General features: G+C 40.5%; 1 protein-coding gene across 1 annotated transcript in view; it reads left to right on the top strand.

Annotated features, from left to right (window-relative positions):
• Positions 1-19,425, top strand: part of LOC136578686 (lipoxygenase homology domain-containing protein 1-like) — a 325,705-nt gene extending 306,280 nt beyond the window's left edge. Inside the window, exons 36-39 of the mRNA XM_066578875.1 lie at positions 1,243-1,321; positions 4,671-4,799; positions 19,119-19,297; positions 19,411-19,425. Coding sequence (XP_066434972.1) covers positions 1,243-1,321; positions 4,671-4,799; positions 19,119-19,297; positions 19,411-19,425 — 402 coding nt within the window. The remainder of the gene's footprint in view (positions 1-1,242; positions 1,322-4,670; positions 4,800-19,118; positions 19,298-19,410) is intronic.

The following is a 19,425-nucleotide window of genomic DNA, read 5'->3' as shown; positions in this document are numbered from 1 at the left end:
ACAATAAATGAGTATGCTACACCCTCTAGTTCCACATAATGGAACACCTGACCAGGTGCACCAGCTGACTCTTAACTAAGACTATTTCTGGAGTAATAGTCTGTTCCCCACAGAGGAGACCAAATCCTTATTAATGGAGTGAAAGGGTGTTGCTCCTGGATCTAACCACCCAAGTCAAATCAGTTCTCACACCGAGTCAGGATGGTTCATCCTCAGAGGAATTCCAAGTTCTGCCTTGATAATGAGATCTGGTCACAAAAGGGCCCCTAAGGTTTACTGATAGACTACTATTGCCTCTGAAATGGATGGGAAAGGAGCCATTATTCTCTAAATAATGTGTTATTAAATCTATGTATGCTATGAGCACAGCACAGGACACAAAATTGAAGACCAACACTCGGTAATCCAGGACAACATCTTCTTTATTAATCCATAGAAACGGCAATAGTAATATTCAAAAACATTTCAGACCCATTGAGGCCTTATTCACAGCTAGACCCTTTGGGTCTTTGTTAATAGCTGGCTGTGAATAAGGACTCGACGACTCTGAAACGCGTAAGTGGGATCCCTGTTTTTGAGCTCTAGTTTTGTTGTGTGCATGCGTTTATTGATTAAGAAAGAAATCTTGTCCGGGATTACCAATTGCTTGTCTTCGGTTTTGTGTTTGGGCTTTGGGCTATTCATATGGCCTCCGGAGGATCGCCAAGATACATGCCATTGGGGAGAAGACGAGCCACCTGTTTTGTTGTTTCAGTTATTGTGTGTCATGACCACAGCAACATTTACTATGCAATTAATAATAGACTTTTTTAGTACACCTGTAATATAGGCAAAAAAAACCACCACAACATACATGTAGCATATCATGGGCAGCACAGACACTAGGCTAAGGAGCGGCTGCAAAATAAGTAAGACCATGAAGGTATTGAATTTGAATGACGCAGAAGGCATGATGAAGTAGTGCAAGTACCTCCCCAAGTTACTTTGCTATACATTTAGCCTTAAAATTAATGATTTAGAAAGTAGACTTGAACTTTTAAATCCGATGCAAGATACAACATACTAATTTTCAGTACCTGACTCCATTTCATTAGTTTTATTGAGAAGTTCCCATGATGTAAATACTAAAGTGCGGCTTGAGTACATTTGATGCTCCCACCTGCCTGCATTTCATTACTGGTGATTATACAGTAGTGTACTAGTATTGCACTGTGAACACATAATTCTGTATTTATACCTTAGGTGGATGTTTTTACAGTTAAAGCTGTATATCTTGGGCAGCTACAGAAGATTGTTGTCGGTGTCAACAATTTGGAATCAGGTATGTATAATGCCATAAAACATAAACTATTGAGATGTTAGCTTTCTTTAATAATAATAATCATCTTTATTTATATAGCGCCAACATATTACGCAGCAGTTACAAAAACAGGGGGGCTACAGAAAAACAAATGTACAAAAACCACGGTTACATAGTAATCAGTTGATGGAAACAGTAGGGGTGAGGGTCCTGCTCCAACAAGGTTACATACTACAAGTAATAGGGGGATACAGAAGGTAAAGGGGTTGGAGATGTGCACAGTATGGTGAGACCGAGAGTGAGGGATGCTATACACATAGGCAATGGTCAAACATTAAGCTGTGTGGTGGCTGAATCGGTGTGACTGCAGGGGGCTAGCAGCAGTTGCAGTCAGTAGGTCAGGGAGCATGTTATCAGGTGGAGTTTAGAAGGGTTTGGTTTAGGGGATATGGTACGCCTTCCTGACGAGGTGCGTTTTTAGAGCACTCCTGAAGTTTTGTGTGTCAGGCATTGCCCGGATAGTTTCAGATAATGCATTTCAGAGGCCTGGTGCTGCTGTAGAGAAGTCTTAGGGGCGGGAATGAGAGGTTCGAATTAAAGTGGCACTCAGTCTGATTTCGTTAGCAGAGCGGAGAGCCCAAGCTGGGTGGTGGATTGAGATGGGGGAAGCAATGTAGGGCAGCACAATGCTATGGAGAGCATTATGGTTGAAGGTAGTGAGTTTAAATTGAATTATTTAAAAAATGTGGGTAAATCAATATACGATATATGATTATTACACTGATACATTTCATATTATGTAGTGATGCCATTTATTTTATGGCATCTTTTTTTACCTTTGATATTGTACTACAGAAGAGTTATGACTATAGCTTGGCTGTAGGGAAAATCTACTTTCTGTGTTAAGAGTTTCAGACTCCCTCCTCCATGCTTTACGCTGCAGCTTTGATTCGTTGTATGCTTACCAAATGTTAGCAGATGTGCTGAGTTGCATCATAGAAAGCATAAAATGATTATATAGTACATAGAGACAACTGACCAGTGAGAAAAAACAAACACATTATAATGAGGCAAAAAATCCCCTGGACCATCCAAGTGAATGAGGCCGAGCTGCAACGCCAGACAAATCCCGTAGCTAAGAGAAGCATTGATTCTAGGGAAAAAAAGCAAACTCTTTTTTTTCTAAGTTTAGGTAATATATGTAAAGGTTTTTGAATAGATTTGTATAATTTTCCAAATAAAGGGTCATTCAAAAAGAAAGGTGCAAAAGTAAAGTGATCTATTCATACATGAATTGACATAAAACAGCCAGAATGACATGAAAGACAGAAGAATGTGTTAACTTTTTTAATGCCCCTTACAGATGGTCAATGTGGGCGCCGTAGGTAATACAGTAGATGTCAAGTTGATAGTCCAGTTCTGCCCAGACTATCCTCAATTATCTATTCCTCTGCAGTGGAGATACGTTGTTTTAGGTCATCTAGTGTCACCAATGGCGCCCACATTGAACATCTGTAAGGGGCATTAAGAAGTTGAAGAGTTCTTCTGTCTTTATACGTCATTCTGACTGTTTGTATGTCAGTTCACGTATGAGTAAATCAGCTTTACTTTGCACCTTTCTCCTTGAATCACCCTGTATATTGCTTAAATACATCTTTGCTATATTGTATAAATGTAATGTAAATGTACCGGTTTGAATTCTACCTGACCTTTCTACTCCCAGCCACCACTGATTACATCATGCCATGACCCTCGATTATAACAGGCTTAACCTCTTTATAATAGTTCATGCCCTCAATCTGTTGAATAGTAAGACAATTATCGCATATGAATACGAATAAGAAGTATGATGAGGAATTTGACTAAGGCAAAAAAATGTCCTTTATTGCATGAAGTTTTACAGCAGTCCCTTTATGTGTAATAGACAATTACAAATATCTGCTGGATGAGTTGATATCAGCACTTTCTAAAGCCCTTGTGGTTTCACAACATTTGTGGACTAAAATAGCATAAATTGGGCAATAAATCTTATGAAGGACTTCTGTCACCAGGTTCATGTTTCCCAGACTACGAACAGCATGAATCCGGGACAGATATGTTCATTTCACCCGTGTATTTTTTTATTCTGGAAACCTGCGGCATTTCAAAACACTTTGGAGTTTGACTCAGAGCTGAACTCCGAGTCACAGAGGCGGGTCGTGCTGGCCACTCTCTACCTGCATGTAGGCTGACAGCTCTCTCCCCTTTTGTGTATAGGAAGAGAGCTGTTGGTCTGCATGGTGTGGGCGGGGAGAGGCCGGCATAACCCCTCCCCCCCATGACTCGGACCTCAGCTCTGAGTCAAACTTAATGAGCATATCTGTCCCACATTCATGCAGTCCCTAGCTTGGGCAACATGAACTTGGTGACAGAATCCCTTGAAGTTGCAGCCGAAACATATTCATTGCATTGGGGTGGACACCATAACAGTATAGAGATGGTTGTAAGTACCTAGTAATCTAGGATTCCAAATGGCTGAATTGATCTTATAGTGGCATCCATCTCTGATAGACTACTAATATATCCCTTTAATAGATATGTTTTTATACAGGCTGCATCTAGATGGAAGACCTAGTTTACTGCGCCATTCCATTCAGAAAGGAAAAGCAGCCTATGGATCCATTTGAAGTATTCCCGGTTTATACATCAAATGGATCACAAAAACGCAGTGTGAAAGCAGCCATTCATAAATGTTCACTGTTTATTAAATATTAGAGATGAGCGAACCTACTCGGCCACGCCCCTTTTTCACCCGAGCGCCGCGATTTTTGAGTACTTCCGTACTCAGGCGAAAAGATTCGGGGGGCGCCGTGGGTCAGTGGGGGGTTGCAGCGGGGAGTGGGGGGGAGAGGTAGAGAGAGAGGGCTCCCCCCTGTTCCCCGCTGCTACCCCCCACCCCGCCACGCCTCCCCCCACCCCCCGGCGCCCCCCGAATCTTTTCACCCGAGTACGGAAGTACTCGAAAATAGCGGTGCTCGATCGAGTAATTACTTGAAACGAGTATATTCGCTCATCTCTATTAATTATGCTTTATTTGCATAAAAATGGAAAATCCCTTTTAAGTAAGACACTCATATTTTTTTTCCAAGCGCCTTGCACATTTTTACCAGATTTTACCACTTTACCCAAAAATCTGAAAATCCTTTCATGAATTTTCTTCTGTATGGTAAGTGTTCAGTAACTAACGGGAAAGTAAAAGTCTCAGAAAACCTAGTATATAAATATGTTCCATTAGACATCATAATATTGAAATGTGATCATCTGGAGTTACTGCATCATAACACATGATTATTAGTTTCAGTTTGATAATGTTCTGCATTGTTTTGTTAAGATCCTTGGTTCTTGGAGAAAATCGTTGTCAAAGAAGATTACACTTCTACCAATTACACATTTCGTTACAATGACTGGAACACGAGGCTTTCTGGCGAAGAATTTACTGAATCCGTAATTATGCTGACAGGTAATGCCATAGATATGGGAATTATGGGAAATAAAGGTGAGTATGTATGGTCAGATCTTGACACGTGAGCTGAGGGTTATGTGGTATATGCCTTTATAATGACTCATTGCGTCCATGGTATCATTATAAAATATAATCATCTGCATATCTGTAGGTTCACTTGAATGGAACTGAGCTTGTAGTTCTGTTCATGGCCACTGCACCATGTATGGAGCTGTGCTAGTTATGATGCACAACAGCTCCTACAAATAGTTGATCACCGTAGGTCCTGAGTGTCATCCCCCACTGATCTGATATTAAAAGTGTTATCAAGCATTTTAAAATTGGTGGACTATCCTCAAGATAGGTTGAACAGTATCTGATTGGTTGGGATTCACCGCTCGGGATCTCTGTTGGTCAGTTAATTGAAGGGGCCATTCTGAGTACTGCAGACTTGCCCCATTCTCTTCAATGGTTCATCCAGGTAATATATCTTAAACAGTCATTCACAAAGAAAGGGGAAGCCATAGCAAGTTACCCATAGATCCCCCAAATTGGTCAAGGACAAATTAGATAAATGTGCATATTCCTAGATTCAACCCTTGTATCGGCATCACTGGATTTTTTTAACAATGGCAAGCCAAGGGCAATTCCATGAAAAGTAAGCATGAGAGATATTGTGGGACACAGACCTACAGTTGCTCTGAGCAAGGTTATCTAAAATGACCAAACCATTGGAAAGAAGAAGGTCAAGACCATCTACCGGTTGGCTCCTAGTTTGATTTCGGTTTGAACACTAGAGGTCAGTACTTTGGAGAGGTACTTTAAGAGAAGTTACCCATTGAATGATTACAGCATACAGTCACATAGTGCTGTGACTAGCTCAGTTTAGTCTTTAAAAGAACCATAACTTACTGGACTGCAGCAAATGGTAGGATCCATCCCAACACCATTCCTAGACCCCAACTAATTAACATACACGTTGTAGCAGTTGATATAGAAAAATCCCCAAAAGGGTGGTTTACGCAAAGCATTTTTGGAAAAACACCACTGCAGGTTATGATATCGTTCTTAATATATAGCCTTCTACTTCATATCAGCCAAAGTCCTGATATGAAGGAGAAGGAATGGGAAATATAAAGGGATGACTTATGATAAGGGTGGCTCAGCCAGTATTTTTATATATCTGGTCTGTCTTTATGTCTTGGGTTTTAGCTAGTAATAAAGATGTTGTCTTTTTTTCATCCTGCCCAGCACACAGTTGTTTTTTTTTTGGTGTATATTGCAGTGATATGCACAACTGGACAATATTAATTTCCATTGGGTTTCCCTTAGGGGTATTGGTCCTGCATGTGTTTGTAGACTTGTAAGATCACACCAAAATCTCATCTCTTGTGTAAGCAACACTTCTAATTCATATACATTGTTGCATATCTAAATTTGTCTGTCACTTTAGACTCTATAGAGACCCCCTGAGGACTAACTGGCCACTGCAAATATAAGAAATTATAATTACTATCATTATTGCTGAAGGCTAAGATGTGTTGTTGCCACTACTCATGTTTCCCCGATTCAGTATTGCTCTTTGCCAGTGGATCTCAGCCACTTCAGTTACAACTCGATATCAATACTGTTACTCACCTTGCCACGATCCATTATCTTTGTGCCATAATAACTAGTGCCGCCCAATCTCCTTTGGCTTTCCACACCTTGCTTGAACTTCAGGTTAGTTTCCTTCTGCAAGCAGTAATTCTATTGCCTTCTAAGGTGTTCTCGCTTAAAGGGGTTGTCCCGCGGCAGCAAGTGGGTCTATACACTTCTGTATGGCCATATTAATGCACTTTGTAATGTACATCGTGCATTAAATATGAGCCATACAGAAGTTATAAAAAGTTTTATACTTACCTGCTCCGTTGCTGGCGTCCTCGTCTCCATGGTGCCGACTAATTTTCGGCCTCCGATGGCCAAATTAGCCGCGCTTGCGCAGTCCGGGTCTTCTGCTGTCTTCTATGGGGCCGCTCGTGCAGAATGCCGGCTCCGTGTAGCTCCGCCCCGTCACGTGCCGATTCCAGCCAATCAGGAGGCTGGAATCGGCAATGGACCGCACAGAAGAGCTGCGGTCCACGGAGGGAGCGGACCCCGGCGGCCATCTTCAGCAGGTGAGTATGAAGACGCCGGACCGCCGGGATTCAGGTAAGCGCTGTGCGGTTTGTTTTTTTAACCCCTGCATCGGGGTTGTCTCGCGCCGAACGGGGGGGGGGGGGGGGGGGTTAAAAAAAACAAAAAACCTGTTTCGGCGCGGGACAACCCCTTTAATCTTCTCTATGTAATAACCGTTGTTTCTATTCATCATATTTATGGTAGATTTTTTTTTTTTGCTTCACTTCCTAATACAGACCTTCTGCTCTGTCTCCTGCTTACATGTCAGACTTTACCTGGTACTTTAGTCTGAACAGATTACTAACTCTTGGCTGTCCTGTAACCTTTGCATCTGCATCAATTGTCACATCTGTCCTTCACAATTAAAGCAATGCATCTGCTGCCAACCAGCAGCTTGTCTGTTCTCCAGAGCCTCAACTCATTAGCTGATCTGCCCTCAATTTCAAGACTTTGGCTTCTTGGTTAAACGTCTCTTGCTCTTCAAGCATTTGGAGGGGCAAAATGATCTATTTCCAGAATATGACTATAAGGGGCACTTGAGAAGTTCTAATGTCTTACACTGATTACCACTTTGGGAGAGTGGGAGGATTGATAGCATCCTGAAGATTTTTGTTTTTTATCTCATTTTTATATGTCTGCATTCAAATTAAAATCTCAATGGAAACCACCATAAGGAGGAAATACATGTATTCTGCAAGCTTTGCATCAAGGACCATTAAAAATGTCTGTTCAAAGTGTATAGTAGTCTTGGAATATAGTTGAAGCCTTTGTATTTCATCTTGCCTTAACCCTTTCCAATCCACTGTCTGACCTCTGAAGACATTATGATTTAAGGCTGTACAGCTCCGATGTTGGAAGACGTCCATCAGGGTTCTCTTACTGTATATTGCCAGCCTCTCTGCTGTCGGAGCCTATCCAACGTGTCACCTCATGCAGTACTGGCTTTAGCCAGCATATAGCACCGTTGTATAACAGCAGAAAAAGAGTAAGCCCCCTGGGAAAACCAGGATACAAATTGGATTGGAAAGGGTTAATCACATACTTTATTTCCTAAAAGTTAAATGGTCACTAATTTTTCAAAAAACTTGTATTTATGTGATGGCCAATGTGATAGCTAGTGCAGATCACTATATCTCAAATTACTTTTTGTCCTGAAAAGATTTGTCCAAAGTCCTGTCCAGTAAGTATCTCCCTTCCTTCTAATTTGCTGTCCACTGCCTGTTGTCATGTGATATCCATCTCTAGCAACTTAAATAACAGAAAGTGAAAGAGGGTAATGATTCATGCTGCCCATAGAATTCTATGGAGAGAAGGGGGGAGAAAGACAGAAGCAGAAATACATCATACAAAAGAGGCTACTAGAGCTAATAGTAAGTGATTTACTGTCCATCAGCTATTGAAATCACATCTGTACTGTCCAGCGCTGCTGTATAATGTCCTACATGATGCTGTTATTTATGTGTGTGTTATAGAGCACAATTAGCTTTTTTAACCCTTTCCAATCCACTGTCTGACCTCTGAAGACATTTTGATTGAAGACTGTACAGCTCCGATGTCGGAAGACGTCCGGCAGGGTATTCTTACTGTAGATTACTGGCTGCTCTGTTGTCGGGGGGCCTCTCCAGCATAGCCCATACCGCAGTACTGGCTCTAGCCAGCAGATGGTGCCATTGTATAATGGCAGAAAGAGAAAGCTCCCTAGGAAACCCTGAATCCAAAACTGGATTGCAAAGGGTTAAGTATATAGAGATATCCTAGCAGCAGTCTCCTCCTACCAACTAAAAGAGAACTGAAAACGAGAGTTACAACTTGCAGAGTAGAAAAAGGGTGATATATTCCATATATAAGTCCTATAGTGGTCAGAAATAGTATTATTCATCATGCAGTACACACAAATGGCAGCTTATTCTGAATAGTAGCCTGAAAAGTTCGGTATGCTTTAAGGTCTCAACATGTGTTATATCACTTTGCTGAATTAGGTCAGAGAGCCCATAGCAGCGGGCTGCGGTATGTCTCCTGATGGTGACATGTGTGTTAAAGCCTCAACTTACTGGCTTTAAATCCATTTTAATAGCTGTAAGCTGTTTTCTTAAATGATCTTCAGATGACCCTTATGTATTGCACCTTCTTCAACACTGAAACATACATGCATTGACTGAAAAATGAATAAACCCGGTAGACAGAGCTGAATATCATTTTAGTGTCTTTAGTCACTGGACCTGGCAAATTTCTTTATGTTCATCTCAAGGTCACCTTGTAATCTCAAGCTTTTAGTTTAGTCATAGAACTTGCAGAGTTGTAGTACTGTTGACATTTTCTGCTTAAGCCATGATTTGTCACGAAGCATTTGTAGTATATTCACGGGAAGAGGGGCTCTGAAGGAACAATGCCAAAATGTTGAGCTCTGAAGTATTTCCTTGCCCATGTGCAGCTCATGATTACAGTTGGCACATTTTCCTTACTTTATTTCTTACAGGAAAATTAAGCTAGAAATGTTTTCCAAAACATACTGAATTTCATTTAGAAAATGTTAAACCGCCTGAGTGAGATATTGCCTAAAGACGTGGGTGGTTTTGGAGGGCAATGAGGACAGCCATCCAGTGATTGGACCTTAGAGGATGGAGTGTGCTATGGAATATCATCTGGGGTCTGAAATCTTTTTTCTGGAGTCTAAATTTTGAAGTCTGCTATCTGAATTTTTTTTTTTTGGTTTGCTGTGGTCTGGAATAATTTTGGGGTCTCATCTTGATTCTGACTTTACATGTGTTGCTATAGAGGGTGTGAATGTGCTGTAGAACTGAGTGGCAAAATATGTATGGGCAGCACACACTACAGTCATCAGGGGAAGTCACCATAGTGGTCTTGGCTGGATGGAGAAGAAAACAATGATGAATGACTACAATCAGAGATATGGTCAACTGGGAGTCATTGCATTTTAATGTTATGTATTCTACCCCTGACTGCATCTCATCGGTTCTGTAGTTTCTTCTATAGTCTGCGGCATGATAATCTGCAGACCACCTGTATATAACTAGTATTCAACCACTATATTATCACTTTTCGAATGTATTGTGGCTTATATTGATGTTTGTATAGTAGTACTATGCACTAAAAGAACACATTTATGCTCCTGACCATATAATCTATATTTTCCATTATGTGGATTACATTACTATTCCATTATCATCCATTAATGAGGTCGGGCCACATCAGACTCTCCCTGCCTGCATCATGCAGCATGACAGCTCTGTCCTGTTTGGTGTATAAGGAGAGAGATGTCCATATACATACCGTGAACATTGCGGCCCACCTATGTGACTCAAAGCTCAGCTCCAAGTCAAAGTTCAAAGTGTGTTTTTTCTGAAACCCTGCAATGTTTCAGTATAAAGAATTCAGGGGTCAGTAGGCATTCCCGTCTCTGGGTTCATGATGCCCATAGCTCGGGCAGCAAGAGGCTGAGGCCAGAATACTTTTAAGGAAGTCTTTATTATTATTTATATATTTTAACTAACGTGGCTTCTATAAAAAAAAGCTATACTGAACTACAAGGTGCCCTTAGAGGATTCAATAGAGTTATAAATCAGTCAAATAATGCAAGACACTCACAATAAAAAGAATTCTAATTGTGAATTATTTATTAGGAACCCATAAATCCGTCCAAAGGTAATCCCTAGGTGACCGGCCATGCATGGGTTTACAGCGGTCAATAAGAGTCTGTAAGCTTAGCTGCCACGTTTTTATGGTAGCCTTTTCTGAGTCTGGCGTGGGCGTCGTGCTGCATAGAGCCGAGGCTCAGCTGTCTGCTGACAGCCAGGCTCCTGTTTTAATGGCTGTCAGCAGAGAAACCTTTCACCCTGGCTGTTTAAACCCTTACATACCGCAGTCAGTAGCAACTATGACATGTAAGTGGTTGACAGAGGGAAGGGGCTCTCTTTGTCACTTAATGGCATGCTGTGGTGTGATTGTGAAGTGCCAATGGGTTGCCATTGAAATCAAAGACCTGACCAAGACCTCCTGGTCTGTCATCTAACCCAGTATTAAGAGAGCTGTCACAGCCATGCTACACTGCAATACATAGGTAGTGCAGTAGAGTTTACCAGCGATCAAATGTCACCTCTTCAAGCTCTCTTGAGGGACTAAAAATTTGTGTAGAAAAAAAAGGTAAAGTTTAACGTAAAAAAGCTGTGGAATTAAACAGCAGTGAGCGCCCAGTGAACACTATTAAAATGGCCATCTTAGAGGTAAATAAACTTTATGTCAAGCGAGCTAGAAAAAAGGAAAAACAAACCATTATGGTTCACTAGAGAATTAGTAAAAGAAAATAAGTCTGCCTTTAAAAGGTTTAAGGAAACTAAAAGTGTAGCTGACTGAGAGTTATATAAAATTAGACAGAAGGAGGCATAACATATTATTAATGCTGAAAAAGAACAAAAGGAGGAAGAAATGGCCAAATCTGTTAAGGAGGGGGATAAAACATTTTTCAGCTATATTAGTGACAGTCAGAAGAAAAGCCTTGGAATTACTTAAACTAATAATGAGGATAATAACTATATTAATGGAGATAAGGCTGCCGCAGACCATTTGAAGAGCTACTTTCGTTCAGTATTTTCAACAGTTATTTTTCAGAATGATCTGATTGGGCCTGGTAGTACTTCTAGTTGTATGCGCTCGAATTTAGGGATTTTGGAGGTTGGTGTTGTAGGTGAATTTGTTCCTTTAAAGTTGAATAAGGGCCCATTCTTCTGAACAGAGGATTCATTGCAGGAGTTTGTGCTGCTGATAGCTACTTAAAGCAAACAGAGAGACTCTGGGAGTGTGGCGATGTATGCTTGATTTCAAGTGGGGTTGTTTTAAGTATGTGTGATTTAAAATCCGGGGACTTTAAAGTCTGAGACTTTAAAAGGGAGTCACTTCTATCTATTTACTGTTATCTTTTACTGATATGAATTACTTGATTTTTATCTGTACGATCCCGATTTAGAATGTGCTCCATTATTGACCAGTGTACATCTTGTTCTATGTATACACTTCTGGAACAGCTGTTCGAGGGTGCATACTGCTGTATGAGATGTAAGTGTGTTGCACCTTTGGAAGCAGCTTGCAACACTGATCTATTGGTATCATGAAAAGGAGTTTGCTGCTCACTAGGGCTGATGTGGGGTTAGATGGTAGCATGGGAGTGCAGGATGATCAGGCAGCTAGTTGGGTGAGAGTAAGAAGAGGGGTAGAGGGAAAAGTGCCAGGGGGGTTAGTCCTGAACTGGCACACCCCCAACAACATAGTGACACACATAGTAACTTAGTATGTCAGACTGAAAAAAAGACCTATTTCATCTAGTTCAGTCTATTACTTCCCTAATGTTGATCCAGAGGAAGCTAAAAAAAATCCCGATAAAGTAGAAGCCAATTTTTCTTATTTAAAGGGAAAAAATTCCTTCTCAACTCCAGTCTGACAATCAGAATAATCCCTGCATCAATAACCCTTCTGTAGTAATCAGTGACTAAGACATGTAATGTTGTTACACTCATGAATGCCATACAACCCCCCTCTTAAACTCTTTTGGCGAGTTCACCATCAGTACATCCTCAGGCAGAGAGTTCCATAGTCTCACTGCTCTTACGTCTATGTTGGTGTTATAGCCTTCTTTCCTCTAGATCTAAAGGATGCCCCCTTGTTACTGTCATAATCCTTGGTATGAATAGATCCTGGGAGAGATCTCAGTTTACAGTTAATTAAATTTCCTAAGTCCTGTTCATGTCAGTGTTACCCGGTGTTTTCCCATTTAGCATGTAATGATGACGTGTATTTTCTATGCCCACATGCATAACCTGACATTTATCAATATTAAATATCATTTGCCACTTTTCTGCCCAAGTCCCCAATTTATGCAGAGCTATTTGTATTCTGCCCTCTCTTGGGTTAATTACTTTTTATCTGCAAATATTGATATTTTACTGCACAATCCTTCTACCAGATCATTAGTAACTATATTAAAAAGAATAAGGCTCAATACTGATACCTGTGATACCCCACTAGTAACGGTGACCCAGTAAAAGTATGCACCACCCTCTGCTTTCTATCACTGAGCCAGTTACTTATCCACTTACACAAATCCTCACCCAGACCAAGCATTCTTATTGTATATACCAACCTTTCATTTGGCACAGTATCAAACACTGGGAAAATCAAGATGTGCAAGATCCAATGACTCTCCCCAGTCCAGTCTAAAACTTACCTTCTTATAGAAGCTGATCAGATTTGTTTGACAGGAGCAACCCCTCATAAACCCATGCTGATATGGAAGTTATACTTGATGTACTCAGGATAGCATATCTTACAATGCTTCAAACATGTTACCCACAATAGCAGTTGGACTTACTGACATGTAGTTTCCAGGTTCACTTTTCGAATACTGGCACCACATTTGCCATACGCCAATTCAGTGGAACAGACCTCATGACTATTGAGTCCTCAAATATAAGAAACAAGGGTCTGTCTATCACATTACCCAACTCCCTTATAACCTGGGGCTGTATGCCATTGGGACCAGAGATTTGTCAATGTTAATCTTTTTAAGGCGGCTCTTCACTTCTTCCTGGGTTAGACTGGTGACATTTAATGAAGAGTTTACTTTTTCACTGTGCATTTGACCTGGAATTATATTTTACTGAGTAAATACACTAGTGAAAAATCCAATTAACAGAATTGCTTTCTCGTCATCACCCTCTACTATTTTTCCCTCATTACTTTTTAAAAGGTCAACACTTTCCCTTTTAATTTTTTTCTGCTACTAATATATCTGAAGAATAGTTAGTTTTACTGTCTTTTTTTTGCTTTTTACATAATTTATTTTTCTTCTTATCTTTTTAATGCTTATTCACTGCCTTCTTGTTTTAGTAGTTTAAATTCTTTCTTTTTGTTGTTGCCCCCTTTAACCTCTTTATTAAGCCATATTGCATCTATATATCCTAAGAGAATAATAAAAAGTAAATACTAAAAGGCAGACTAGATGGACCCTGCGGTCTTTATCTGCCATCCATTTTCTCTGTTTCTATTCAAAGGACGTTCAACAAGAGCTGCGCCTGCAATATCAACACGGCTGCTGCGCTGTGGTCAGTGTTTCTCTTTCCTATGCTGTGACAGCAGCCCTGGAAATCAGCTTATTGTGGGGATCCAAGCAGAGGGTCCCCATCAGTCATCTATTGATGGCCTGACAGTCATGAAAAAAAAAAAATCAAAAGTCCCAGAATACGCCTTTAAGACCATGTGTTGTGACTACTGATGAGCTAGCTCTTCAAAGATTTGGTTCAGCCGCTTTACCAAATTTGGGCAAACAAATTAATTTCCAAACTAGTTTGAACCAAACACAAACTAATAAAGAAATTTTAGTGGGTTTGGCCAAGACGAACCACCTGAGGGTTTGACTGTTTCAGTTTGCTCAACAATAGACTCCTTTGGTTGCCAAGTCACATAGTAGCTGCAAATGCAGCTATAGGTGGAGTTTGACTATCTGACTACATAAAGGTAGAACTTCAAGTAGCTAAATAAACATAGATTCTGGAAAGTTAGGTAACGCTAATTATACTGCGTATGATCATAATTTTTTTGAGCAGCTGAAAAACACTCTGAAACCTCCTTTCAACCGCTGCTGGATTTTCAATTTCAGATTGATTTTCATTGTAGAGCTTAAATGAGCAGATCACCTGCTGTGCAAAATTCATGTCAGCCAATTGCCGTTATAAAATTTCAAGTCTCAAATCTATACTAGTGATTTTATCAATATCTATGGCAACAAATTTACTGCATTTTCAGTGAATACATTTGACGGACGACACTACAGCCCAAAAATACTAATGTGTTGCTAGACTTTCAATAAGCAAAGTGGCACGCTAGCGGGTTTTGGTTGTTCCTCTTCCTATAGATAGTCATAAAATCACAAAGTGGCTGTGACATTAGCACTTAAAATATCAAATCTGAATAACTGATGACAGGGTTTCGATTACAACATATCAAGTGAACGGCTAATTAAAAAAGAACATCAAAACAAAAATCTCTGTCCCCTAATATTGTGGTATTCTAATCCCTCATGCAAGGCTGTCAAAAAACTTTAAATTTCCATGCTGTTGCCTTTCAGCAATAGCAAACATAGTATTGAGGTAGAAGATGCCCCTGCTATACAACCCTTGGAGAATTGAGGCATAGCCATTGTTGGTCCCATCCTCATTGATACTGGATAGTGAGAACCTATTTAGAATTCTCCTGTACAGAAGTAGCATTGATAGCAATCAAGGGGTGGGAAGTGGCTAAAGGGTCATAGAGAGGGACTGAAGGGAAAAACAAACACCAGGACCTTGTCTTCTGGGTAGGAAAACACAGCCCTATAATAGGAGTATTACCATGTTTAGTTATTCCTTTCTACCTGAAACTACTGACATTTCCACTAAAAGCCATGTCACCAGATTCACTGAGAGTTACATGATCATAAGGTGAAGGAGAAAAGGACATAGTACCTAGTATGTGAGGCTTAATGAAGACAATGTCCATCTAGTTCAACCTTTTTCAACCCCACCCACCCTGTTGGTCCAGAGGAAGGCAAAAATAAAACCCCAAGCAGCCATTTAGCTCATTCAGAGGAAAATAATTCCTTCCCGTCTCCATAATGGCAGTCAGAGTAATCCCTAGAGCAACATTTGAGATCATCAACCCCACTGGTCACCTAATGTCTATATCCTGTAATATCATATTGTTATAGAAAGACATCTAGTCCCCTCTTAAATTCCTCTATCGATTTTGCCATTAGCATGTCCTCAGGCAGAGAGTTCCACAGTCTCATTGCTCTTACAGTAAAGAACCCCCTTCTATGTTAGTGATGAAACCTGCTTTCTTCTAGACGTAGAGGATGCCCTCTTGTTACCGGCGCAGTCCTGGGTATAAACAGATCCTGGGAGAGATCCTTGTATTGTCCCCTCGTGTATTTATACATAGTTATTCGATCACCCCATAACCGTCTTTTTTCAAGGCTAAATAATCCTAATTTGGATAGCCTCTCTGGGTATTTCAGTCCTCTCATTCTGTTTATTAATTTAGTTGCCCTTCTTTGAACCCCCTCCAGCACTGCAACATCTTTCCTGAGCACCGGTGTCCAGAACTGTGCGCAGTATTTCATGTGAGGCCTGACAAGTGTCTTATATAGTGGGAGGATAATGTTCTCGTCCCTCTGTTTTCTATCTCTGACACAGTTCTTTACTCAGATACACACGTTTTCGCCCAGTCCAAGCTGTCTCATTTTATATTTCAGTCTAATATGCGGCACGGTGTCAAATGCTTTAGAGAAATCCAGATATACGAGATCAATAGACTCTTCCCAGTCCAGCCTAGAACGTACTTCATTGTAGAAGCTGATGAGATTGGTCTGACATGATCGACCCCTCATGAACCCATGCTGATGAGGAGTTATACTGTTGTTTTCCTTGAGGTAATCTAGGATGGCATCTCTCATAAACTCCTCAAATATTTTTCCAATTATTGAAGTAAGACTAACCGGTCTGTAGTTTCCAGGCTCTCTTTTGAACTCCTTTTTTCTTGGAACCACATTGGCAATGCGTCAATCCAGTGGTACACCCCAGTCTTGATAGTATCCATATATAAATAAGAAATAGCGGTCTAGCTATCACATCACTTAGTTCCCTTAGAATCCTTGGGTGTATTCCATCTGGACCCGGCGATTCATCGATTTTAATCCTCTTCAATCGGCTCTGCACTTCCTCCTGTGTTAGCGGGGGGTTTGTTTTATTCCCCTGCATCTCGTGTTACATTTCTTTTTCATTCATGAATACACTTGAAAATAAACAATTTAATAGATTTGCCTTCCCCCCTTTATCTTCTATGATTTCTCCTGAATTATTTGTTAAAGGGCCACTGCTTTCAGTGCAAATCCTTTTACTGTTTATATTATTAACATACAGCATCTAAACCAAGAACAGGTGACCCAAAATATTAACCAGAAGGAACAAAGACAGCTGTGAGGAGTACAGTGAGAATCTGCAAGTGAGTGGAAATCAAGTCAGTGTCAGCACCATATGAGAGGAATGTCATGTTATTGGATATACAGGTATATGGGTTATGCCGCTGCACACAAGCCATCCATCACGATTCTTGCTCAGGTGTCCAAATACTTTTGAAGGATAGTGTATTTCAAAATCTGTTGATAGTAGAACTCTGAAAAATTTACTGCCAGAATACATTTTACAGGTGTCACTCACCTTTTTATTCTCAGCAAAAGAAACCAAGTAATCCTGTAGCTATGATATCTTTTAATGGCTAACAAAAAGACATAATGTTATAGCGAGCTTTTGAACCAACGCAGAGTTCTTCCTTTATGGAATAGTAGCATGAAGCCTCTTGAACTGTTTAATCCTATGTTGAGAGTGTCAAAGATGGTTATAAATTTGTACTTTGAAATTCTTCTATAACTTTGAGATTTAAAGTTGGCTTTTAATATAGTAACCTTCATATGTTCACTCCAGCATGAAGCCAATAAAACACACAGGCCTAGTGACCCCCTAACATATATAAATATATACAATCACAGAAAAATGTCCGTTACTTACTGACTGAGGAGTGCATATAGATGCATCCTCCTCTCACCATATATAAATATATACAACCAAAGAGAGGACAGTGACTTGAAACAATATAAATGATATTCTTGGAGAATGCCCTTGTGGAGGGTTCCATTCAACCCTACGCAATATCGACGTTAATGGAGAGCAGCATATGAATGAAAAGAGATAACCCCCACCAAAAATGGGTGTGAGAAATAAATTAGGATTTTTCATGTGCGCTCAAAGAGAGGAGATCCACCCCTAGTTCTGGCACCAGGGGGATCTCCCTTTTCCCAAGTAAGTATTGTTTGCTTACTTTCACCTTTCACCCTAATATATAAATATCTATTCTTCTGAGGAGGAACCCTGCGTAGGCTTGAAAGCTCGCTATAACATCATGTATTTTTGTTAGCCATTAAAAGGTATCATATCTACACGATTACTTGGTTTCTCTTACTGAGAACAGTCACATCTTGCTGTACTGGCTAACACGGTACAAAGCTTTTTACTTTTCATCTTTATTAATATTAATATAAAGGAACACCAATGCTGTGTTGTATCACCCCATCGCAAAATTGTTGTAATGCATTGCCTGAAAGAGCATAGTTTACCTCCATCCAAGTTTTTTGAACATACAGCTAGGAATTATGTCAACAGGATATTAGAACTAGCCAGTTAGTGAATGCTATATTTCCTATTCATTCAGCTTCTGAGCTACATATGTGTGTTCAGCCTGATGTATATACAGCACAGTCAAGGAGAAGTTTGTATTTCTTTTGTATATTCCATGAATCTGGATTTTTTATATTTAGAACGTGGTTAAAGCAAACCCCCCTTAAAGGGGTTGTCCCGCGGCAGCAAGTGGGTCTATACACTTCTGTATGGCCATATTAATGCACTTTGTAATGTACATTGTGCATTAATTATGAGCCATACAGAAGTTATCAAAAGTTTTATACTTACCTGCTCCGTTGCTGGCGTCCTCGTCTCCATGGTGCCGACTAATTTTCGGCCTCCGATGGCCAAATTAGCCGCGCTTGCGCAGTCCGGGTCTTCTGCTGTCTTCAATGGGGCCGCTCGTGCAGAATGCCGACTCCGTGTAGCTCCGCCCCGTCACGTGCCGATTCCAGCCAATCAGGAGGCTGGAATCGGCAATGGACCGCACAGAAGAGCTGCGGTCCACGGAGACAGAGGATCCCGGCGGCCATCTTCAGCAGGTGAGTATGAAGACGCCGGACCGCCGGGATTCAGGTAAGCACTCTCCGGTTTGTTTTTTTAACCCCTGCATCGGGGTTGTCTCGCGCCGAACGGGGGGGGGGGTTAAAAAAAAAAAAAAACCCCGTTTCGGCGCGGGACAACCCCTTTAAGCATAAACCATCATAGAATTGTTTCTTTCAATATAGACTATTTAGAATTACTAATACAAAGCGGTGTAATATCCAGTAACAAGGTACAAATGTGTGTTACTTGTGGGATAGCAGAGCTGATTCCTGTATTAATATATTATTCATAAACTAAACAAATCTGTGTGTGCTTATGAAAATGATGTTAAAACCCTGCATTCATTACTTTGTAGAATCTTCTGTGGAAGCGAATAACATAAATTCATTCAATGCACCAACAAAAGGTAAATGGCAGCTCCGAGTGCTGGGTACACCGACCTTAGAGGACGTGGATCTGTCTGTTGTCGTGTTCGGGAAAAATGGCAAAACTTCACCACAGAATGTGACGAATATAAACTGGGACTCTTTTCTGGTGAGAACTAATCTAATGTTACATGAAGATATGTTATGATGCGGTATGTGTATCAGACTGGGTTTTCATACATTTCCTTTTGAGGAACATGAGTTTTGCCTTCTTTGTTGAAGCCTCTTCTCAGTTGA

The sequence above is a fragment of the Eleutherodactylus coqui genome, chromosome 9 (assembly GCF_035609145.1).
Source record: "Eleutherodactylus coqui strain aEleCoq1 chromosome 9, aEleCoq1.hap1, whole genome shotgun sequence".
Taxonomy (NCBI): Eukaryota; Metazoa; Chordata; class Amphibia; order Anura; family Eleutherodactylidae; genus Eleutherodactylus; species Eleutherodactylus coqui.
This window is presented reverse-complemented; position numbering and strand designations above follow the sequence as displayed.